Source organism: Pavona decussata, unplaced genomic scaffold (assembly GCF_977016875.1).
Source record: "Pavona decussata unplaced genomic scaffold, jaPavDecu1.1 SCAFFOLD_234, whole genome shotgun sequence".
NCBI lineage: Eukaryota > Metazoa > Cnidaria > Anthozoa > Scleractinia > Agariciidae > Pavona > Pavona decussata.
In genome coordinates this window covers 2,005,111-2,015,000 of record NW_028145639.1, presented here as the reverse complement: position 1 = coordinate 2,015,000, position 9,890 = coordinate 2,005,111, and the positions used below count along the sequence as shown (strand labels likewise).

Here is a 9,890-nt window from a genome sequence, read left to right as displayed (position 1 = left end):
TTCAGAGTGACTTTCCTACGGGTGAGGAATTCCAAAAACTAACATGCGACACTTAACAAGCTTCTTATGTGGCAGAAGAGCCTCCATCAAAACAGAATCTAATTCGATACCGGCAAAGGTAATTACGGATGCCGGGCCTATGGTTTTCTCCGGTGCCATGGGAATGCCCAAATTAGTAGGGGCAACAATTACGAAATCATCTAGGAAGTGCAAAATGGACTTAATGTTCAATTTCTGTTGGGCAATCCATTCAATTGCAGTACTAAAGGTTGCGAAAGTTTTGCAGGAACTGGAACAGCCCATAGGCATTGCCCGGTCATAGTAATAAAGACCATTCCAACATATTCCTAAGAGATGGTAGTTTTGTCGGTTAATAGGCATAATCCGGAAGGCATTTTTTATATCTCTCTTAGCAAGAAAACACACAAAGCACACAGACTTGATGAAACGAACTGCATCCTCTACAGTGGCATAGGAAACCCGAGTATTCTCAGGAGAAATCCCATCATTCAAAGAGGAGCCCTTCGGAAACGAAAGGTGGGGAATTAAACGGAATTCCCCCCGAGACTTCTTGGGCGCCAGACCCAGTGGAGAGACCTGAAACACTGAAAAAGGGAGAGAGGAAAAAGGACCGGCAAGGCTATGGGCAGCAAGTCCCTTGTTTAGTTTTGCATCGACAACTCCCGGATTCTGGAAGGCTGGCGAAAATTAGGAGCACTGCTGGAAACTTGAGAGCCTTCAAAATGTAGGGGAAAACCATGTGCAAGCACCGCAGACAAACATTCCACAATTAAATGGGTATACCCAGAAAGAAAATGTAAGAGGTGATCAACTTTTATGGGTGTTGGTAACTGGGCGAGGGATCCCTGGAGATGGGCTAGGGCCACCACTAGGCTTGAGTGGTCCACGAGTTTGGGACTTGTTACCAGAATTAACGTTAAAGCCACGATAACTACAATGCAGGGCCCGATGCGGTCCCTCACACTTACAGCAAGTATGCTTGAAAGAACACTTCGAGCATTCCCCTCCTCTGCGATATTAAAAACAGTCGCTCTTGGTAACACTAACAGCCTGATTTATTTTCCCAGTGACTGCATTGGACTGGGGTTTATGGGACTGGGAACTGTTCTGGGCCAGGAGCCATAGCTCCCAATGGACATTACCCCAAGGCACAGCGGTGGATGGGGACTGGCGGAGAAGACGACAATTTTCATCATAGTAGCGTCAGTTCTGGCCCGTAGTGGCAAGGTCACAAGGTTGCAATGCCTTCTTTTGTTTGGTTCTTTTTTGTTGAACCTTTTACCGACAAGATGACGTTCTGTTCTATTTAAAGGTGCCGTAGCGTAGATGAAGACCGATGAAATTTTGCTATCGGAAGCCTTTATGTCGAAAAGGACGACAAGAGGTATTTTAATTGATAACAATTTTTTATTCAAAAGCGGAGCTGTCCAAAATTCTTGAAATGAAATATTCATGTTTTCGCCCACGTGAAAACAGAAGAGATACTTCGAACCCGCAGACTAGATAAGCAGCGGATATAGATCACCCCTGCAAGGAATCATGGGTTGTCTGCTGGTTTTCTGAAGCTTCGATTCCATTTGGAAACCGTCTGTTCGATTTGTATGTCGTCCGCTCGACTAGTAAAGTGCACGGTCAATTTGTACAGAATGTCTTCGGTTCGAGAAAGTAACGCAAAAATGCCGCTCATTGTGAGTACATGCACGTTCCTCGATTTGTGACCATTTGTATACATGTCGCTTGATTTAGAAACGTCTGCTGTGTAAAGGTCTGTAAAAGATGCTCGATTTGCAATGTTGAATTTTGACAGTAAAAACGCGCCATGATACCCAATGACGCCGACCGTCAATTATAGAACAAACAAATATCATGCTCGCTTTGACAGTTAACGAAGGGGCTTCTAAATAATTGTTGAACTGTTTTTTTGCATGTGATAAAGACGACCCTATATAAAACAAAGTTTCGCTCAATTAACTGTCGATTTGAAAAAACAGGTGATCCATGTCGTATCTTGTCTTTCCACTGCAACTCACGGGTAAGCCTCACAAATGTCTCTTCTGTTGTTTTTACGCTAGCTCTGTTTCCATTCTGTACGAAATTCAAACTGTTGCGGTAACCTGGTCTACGATCATCAGTTATACGACGGTGGATAATTTTGTACGTCACGTCGCAGGAACAGTGAAACGTCTTTCCTTGAAGATTATCATAGTAGGAAGCGTCGTGAATATTAAAATTCAAATTTAAAGTTTTTCTTACCTTTAGGCAAAAAATATACATTCAACTTGTTTTATATTTTCAATGGCTGTAGCTGAAGAATACCGCTCATTTTACATCGCTAATTGCATCTTGAACGCTTTGTTATGCTGTACCGCCACCATGTTGAACAGCGTCTTAATCCTCGCGATAAGAAAAACTTTGTCGTTACCAAAGACTTTAAAAACATTGCTTCTGAATCTGGCTGTTTCTGATCTTGGCGTTGGTATACTGGTGCAACCTATGCACATTGCATTTCTTATCATGGAGCTGGAACAAAACGCTGTAAACAATCTAGCTCATGATAATGTCGTGTACAAGGCATTTCTCGTCCCATTGAATTTATTTGTGTTTGCCTCGTTCTTTGGTGTCACAGCTCTGATTGTAGACAGATTTCTGGCCATTCATCTTCATCTCCGATACCACGAACTAGTGACGCTTAAACGTATTGTTGCTGTGTTAACTGCAATTTGGCTGTTCAGTGTATTTCTTACCTTGGTTAGGCTGTGGATCCCAGTGAATATTATTTACGTGATTTTTGCCATCATTTATGTTGCCTTCTTAATAACTGTAGCACTACTTAGTTACAAGATATACATGGCCGTACGACAACACCAACAACACATCCAAGCTCTTCAAGTACAGCAGCTAGCACAGAATGTTGCAATGGCGAATGTTGGAAGGCTCAGAAAATCAGCAGTCACTGCAATTTACGTTTATGTTGTGTTTGTGCTTTGTTATTTACCAGACACTTGTATTTTGTGGACTATCGCTATAGCCGATAACTATGAACCTCTTCTTACCATCATACAGCGTTACGCTGTAACCCTGTTATTCCTGAATTCATCTCTCAATCCTCTGATTTACTGCTGGAAGATGAGAGTCATTCGACACAATATCATGGCCATACTGCGAAACTCATTCTCAAGTGGGAACTGAGGAAAGGACACACCAACTAAACAACGTGCTTATGATTTCTTCTGAAATATGATTGTCTCATGAATAAATGAATGGTCATCATAGTTATATACGCAACTTGCAGTTCAAATGCATGAATTTTCATACACCGGTATTCGCTTTCAACGAGATTCCCTCATCTTAACTACAAAAACGTGTCCTTTATGACCGAAAAACAAGAGGCATGCGAGTAGGTAGTACTTCTTTTATCAGATTGCGAAAGTTCGGACGATCGGTTTTTAGTACAAGTCACTGATCAAGGAGGTTCACTATGGACAGCATAGATAGAACGCGAACGAATCCCAGTGAGCAGCTAACAACTCAGTTGAAGCAGATGTCTTGTATGAGAGTGGGAGGGGGACAAATAGTGCGATGGAAAGTTCCTACACATCGTATCTAGGAAATAGGTTGAACCTCCTCAGCCTGCTGTTTGGCCATGTTTGTCCCACGGAAGAGGTTTTCAAAATTTTAAGTCGCAACAGTACTTGGTACGTGACGTGACCAGAGTTGAAAAGAAGCCAGTGAAAACTCAAACGGTGCAAAGGTTTGGACATTGAAAACAGCACCGGTGGTTATCTTTCTCTAAAATGGAAACCTGATGTATGGTCGATTGTTTTAACCTCGCCGTTTTGACGGTAGTCATGGGCATATATTTGTAAATGTTCTTCATTTAGTAGCATAACTGTTCTTTGCGTAAACTGATAATTTTTGAAGAGGGCTGGATTTTACCCTACCTTGGGTAAAAATCTAAACGCTGCCTCTATTCCTCAAAGGCTTACTGACTTTTGTTTTTAATGCGCTGTGGCAACTGTCACTAGTGATGCACGCGCTTTGACAGTTTTTAAAACGCAGATGTTTACCCTTATACATTTGGCCAGTCGACCTTTTCGAAGACGCTATCTTGGTTGGGAGACAAACATGGCTAATAATAAGTGTTGGATGTTGGCCAACTTTGAAATATTATAACTCCGCTCCAAATTGACAAACTTAAAAATTACTTTTATATACATCATCTACCTGATCGAATATTAGCACAATATAGACACTATAGAATTCATAAACTGTTACTAGAAATCTTCTCATGTCGCTTCCAATTTCGAAGTAAATTTGCATATTTAATCAGGAGGGTCTGTATGAATTTTCAAACTTTCCGTTTTACGGCCATTACCGCTTGAATATTCCGTCCTTATTTTTCGAAAATAAGCATATGGCATTTCCCTTTTAAAAGACATATTCGAGCGGAGGCTCCAAATCGGCCACAGGTCCATACAGTTTCTTAAATTTTACAGGTGTTTGTCCCCCAGTCAAGATGCAGGCTTCAAAAACCGGGAAAGTGTCTACTAACGGCACAAAACGCACAATCAACTCGGACATATTAAAATTCTTCGTTTGTGGTGTCCGCATGATTAGGGAGAGTGTGCGCAACATTCAAAGTACTGAGCTGTTTATTTTAAGAGTTTCAAGCTTGAGACAGCTGTCCTCTTAAAACCCTTTAGTTTAATAATTATTTATCACAGATAAAGAGAGAATCATGGGAAATACATAAATAGCAAGTCAAGGAAATTTATAAATATTCGTGACTAACCACTGCTCATGCATCGAATATCTTGGGCGAATAGGCCCCGATTCGTTTGATAGCTTTATATAAAAAGCAAACAAATACACAAAAAAATGAAAACCCAGAGAAATTACCCATATACTCCTGCCCATTGTTCCTATGGAAACACCTGACCACTTTTTTCAGAGGTCTAGTTGTCTGAAGAAAGGTAAATGACACTCCACCACAACCGTTAGGTTACCTTCCCGTATAAGCTGTACGACTGCTGGAAGACGGAATACTACTATCAATACTCAGAACGGCCATAACCTGATTCGGTCGCGGGATGATAATTGGCGGGGAAGAAAAGGGGCGACGGCATTAGCTTACTTATTAACAATACTCGCTATTATGTTTTGTTACCCAGTGAAGTACCTAAAATTTGATATTGTTCGCATTGACAATTATCGTTAGTGTTAAAATTCGCTCGAAATTTAATTCACTGAAATTTTACACTGCCTTCTTTTGTTTGGTTCTTTTTTGTTGTCCCTTTTACTTACAAGACATAACATAACATAACATTTTATTCAGGAGGCTATAACAAAATACAAAAACATCCTGAATAGGGAAATCGTGAGGTTATCCTTGTACAAAAACAATTTCCCTAACTAAAAACTTGCAAAAATATTTTAAAATTTCTAAAAACAAGATAAAATTCGATGGCTACTGATTCAACAAATATTCAAGTGAATTTTAACTCTACTCTTAAAAACAGATAATGATTCGGCATGTACAACATATCCTGGCAAGTCGTTCCATTTACTTACAATGCGAATAAAGAAAGAATATTTGTAGCAATTACAAACCGCTCTTTTCAAGTAAAGTTTATGGTCGTGGTTTAGCTTTTGTACGAGTACTTTTGGCAAACTCAAAGAAATCTGGGAAAGAGAGGTGATCAATGCCAAAAACTATCTTATAACATTGAACCAGAGAAAGAAATTCTCTTCGCTTCTCTAATGTTTCCCATTTCAGTAAACTACAACGATGTTCATAACTCATTTCGCCACGTTTCTGCCTTAAAGCAAGTCGCGAAGCTCTTCTTTGAACCTTTTCCAGCGCCACAATATTCTTAATCAAGTACGGGCTCCAAACAGGAGCCGCATACTCAAGTATAGGCCGGACCAATGACTTGTAGAGCTGCGAAAACACATCCCGGGTATTTGTTCCAAAGGACCGCTGTATGATACCCAATACTGTATTTGCCTTATTCACCGTTGCAAACACATGCTTGCCCCAGGACAGGTCAGAAGAGATGGTTACCCCTTGAGGTCCTTGGTGTTCTCTACCGACCTAAATTGCCCTCCCAGCGAATAAATAGGTTTGGTTTTATCCTTTCTATGTGTAATACGCATCACCTCGCATTTATCCGGATTAAAGTTCATCTGCCACTTATTTGCCCATACGCCTAATCGATCTAGGTCACACTGCAGAGCAGGGATATAACATCCGGTGAACCAATTGTGCGGTAGATTTTAGTATCGTCTGCATATATCTTGACAGTTGATGTCAAATCTGTCGAGATGTCGTTTATATAGATGATGAATACAATTTCTATTTAAAGGTGCCGTAGCGTAGATGAAGACTCATGAAATTTTGCTATCGGAAGCCTTTATGTCAAAAAAGACGACAAGAGGCATTAAAAATAGATCACAATTTTTTATTCAAAAGCGGAGCTATCCAAGATTCTTGAAATGAAATATTCATGAATATTCATGAAACTTAGTTCACCTGTGTTTTCGCCCACGTGGGAACAGAGGATATACTTCGAGGCCGCGGACTAGATAAGCAGCGGATATAGATCGCCCCTGCAAGGAATCATGGGTTGTCTGCTGGTTTTCTGAAGCTTCGATTCCATTTGGAAACCGTCTGTTCGATTTGTATGTCGTCCGTTCGACCAGTAAATTGCACGGTCAATTTGTACCGAATGTCTTCGGTTCGAGAAAGTAACGCAAAATATCAGTGCCGGTCATTGTGAGTACACTTAACAAATCGAATGTGGTTTGGCGTTGTCTGTACTCTTATCGACAACGATATTCGTCATCACAGTGGTCAAAATGTTGTGGACTCACGAGGCGCAGCCAAGTGAGTCCACAACAAATTTTGACCACTGTGATGACGAATATCGTTGTCGATAAGAGTACAGACAACGCTCAAGCACATTCGATTTGTTTTTTACCACAATATCAAAGAAAATTTTTACATAACTGTCAAAATTTCCGCGCGCTGATTGACGCGAGCAGCGTTGTCTAGACTCTTATCGACAACAGAAAATTAGCCAATCAGATTGCGAGATTAGAAACAGTTGTGGTAAAATTTCCTCTCTTTGTATACATGTCGCTTGATTTCGAAACCTCTTCTGTCTAAAGGTCTGTAAATGTGCTCGATTTGCAATGTTGAATTTTGACAGTAAAAACGCGCCATTATACCCAATGACGTCGATCGACAATTAGAGAAGAAACAAATATCATGCTCGCTTTGACAATTAACGAAAGGGCTTCTGAATAATTGTTGAATTGTTTTTTTGCATGTGATAAACACGACCCTATATAAAACAAAGTTTCGCTCAATTAACTGTCGATTTGGAAAAACAGGTGATCCATATGGTATCTTGTCTTTCCACTGCAACTCAGGGATAAGCCTCACAAATGTCTCTTATGTTGTTTTTACACTAGTTCTGTTTCCATCTTGTACGAAATTCAAGCTAATGCGGTAACCTGGTCTGCGATCATCAGTTATACGACGGTGGATAATTTTGTACATCACGTCGCAGGAACAGTGAAACGTCTTTCCTTGAAGAGTATTAGTAGGAAGCGTCGTGAATATTAAAATTCAAATTTAAAGTTTTTCTTACCTTTCGTCAAAAAATATCCATTCAACTTGTTTTATACTTTCAATGGCTGTAGCTGAAGAATACCGTTCATTTCACATCGCTAATTGCATCTTGAACGCTTTGTTATGCTGTACCGCCACCATGTTGAGTAGCGTTTCAATCCTCGCGTTGAGAAAAACTTCATCGTTACCGAAGACTATGAAAACATTGCTCCTGAGTCTGGCTGTTTCTGATCTTGGAGTTGGTTTACTTGTGCAACCTATGCACATTGCAGTTCTTATCATGGAGCTGGAACAAAACGCTGTAAAGAATCTAGTTCATAATGATAATGTCGTGTACAAGGCATTTTTCATCCCATTGAATTTATTTGTGTTTGCCTCGTTCTTTGGTGTCTCAGCTCTGAGTGCAGACAGGTTCTTGGCCATTCATCTTCATCTCCGATATCAGGAACTTGTGACTCACAAGCGTGTTGTTGCTGTGGTAACTGTAATTTGGCTGTTCAGCGTATCTCTTTCGTTTGTTAGGCCGTGGACCCCAGTGAATATTATTTACATGAGTTTTGCCATCATTTATGTTGCTTGCTTAATAACTGTTGCAGTTCTTAGCCACAAGATATACATGGCAGTAAGACAACATCAACAAGACATCCAAGCTCTTCAAGTACAGCAACTGGCACAGAATGTTGCAATGGCGAATTTCGGAAGACTCAGAAAATCAGCAGTCACTGCAATTTACGTTTATGTTGTGTTTGTGCTTTGTTATTTACCAGACACTAGTGTTACGTTGACTATCGCTATAACCGGTAACTCTGGCCCTCTGATTACCATCTTACAGCGTTACACTTTTACTCTGATTTTTCTCAATTCTTCTCTTAATCCTCTGATTTACAGCTGGAAGATGAGAGACATTCGACACAATATCTTGAACATACTGCGAAATGCATTCTCAAGTGGGAACTGAGGAAAGGACACACCAACTAAACAACGTGCTTATGATTTCTTCTGAAATATAACTGTCTAATGAATAAATGAATGGTCATCATAGCTATATACGCAACTTGCAGTTCAAATGCATGAATTTTCATACACCGGTATTCACGTTCAACGAGATTCTCTCAACTTAGCTACAAATACGTGTCCTTCATGACCGAGAAACAAGCGGCATGCGAGTAGGTAGTACTTCTTTTATCAGATTGCGAAAATACTGATGATCGGTTTTCAGTACAAGTCACTGATCGAGGAGGTTCACTATGGACAGCATACAAAGAACGCGAAGGAATCTCAGTGAGCAGCTAACAACTAAGTTAAGCAGATGTCATGTGTGAGAGGGGGAGGGGGGAGGGGGACAAATAGTGCAATGGAAAGTTCCTTAACATCCTATCTAGGAAAAAGTCTGAATCTCCTCAGCCTCCTGTTTGGCCATGTTTGTTCCATGGAAGAGGTTTTCAAAATTTTAAGTCGCAACAGTACTTGGTAGGTCACGTGACCAGAATTGAAAAGAATCCAAAAAGTCAAACTGTGTAAACGTTTGGATATTGAAAACAGCACCGGTGGTTATTGACCTCTAAAATGCAATCATGATGTATGGTCGATTGCTTCAACCTCGCCGTTTTGACGGCAGTCATGCGCATATATTTGTAAATGTTCTTGTTTTAGGTAGCATTACTGTTCTTTGCGTAAACTGATAACTTTTGAAGATGGCTGGATTTTACCCTGCCTTGGCAAAGTCTGAAGGCTGCCTCTATTCCTCAAAAGCTTACTGACTTTTGCTTTTAATGCGCTGTGGCAACTGTCACTAGTGATGCACGCGCTTTGACGGTTTTTAAAACGCAGATGTTTACGCTAATACATTCAACAATCGACCTTTTCGCAGACACTATCTTGGTTGGGAGACAAACATGGCTAATATTAAGTGTTGGATGTTGGCTAACTTTGAAACATTGTAACTACGCTCGAAATGGACAAATTTAAAAATTGTTTTTATATATATCATCTACCTGATTAAATATTAGCACAATACATAGAGTACAGCACTCATAAACTGTCATTAGAAATCTTCTCATGCGGCTTACAATTTCGCAGGAAATTTGCATATGTTAATCAGGAGGGTTTGTATGAAGTTTTAAAATTTCCTTTATATGGTCATTACACCCTGAATCTCCCTCCTTATTTTTCGAAAAAAACCATATGACATTTCCCTTTAAACACATATTCGAGCGGAGACTCAAAATCGGCA

General features: G+C 40.2%; 1 protein-coding gene across 1 annotated transcript; it reads left to right on the top strand.

Moving 5' to 3' along the window:
- Positions 1–7,718: 7,718 nt before the first annotated feature.
- On the top strand, positions 7,719–8,615 carry LOC146458095 (adenosine receptor A3-like). The gene has a single exon (XM_085091213.1). It carries the CDS (start codon positions 7,719–7,721, stop codon positions 8,613–8,615), a length of 897 nt encoding a protein of 298 aa, XP_084947339.1.
- The last annotated feature ends 1,275 nt before the right edge of the window (positions 8,616–9,890 follow it).

Excerpts from the sequence above, each read along its gene's own strand:
- LOC146458095 (XM_085091213.1), top strand. The coding sequence starts at position 7,719 with ATGGCTGTAGCTGAAGAATACCGTTCATTTCACATCGCTAATTGCATC.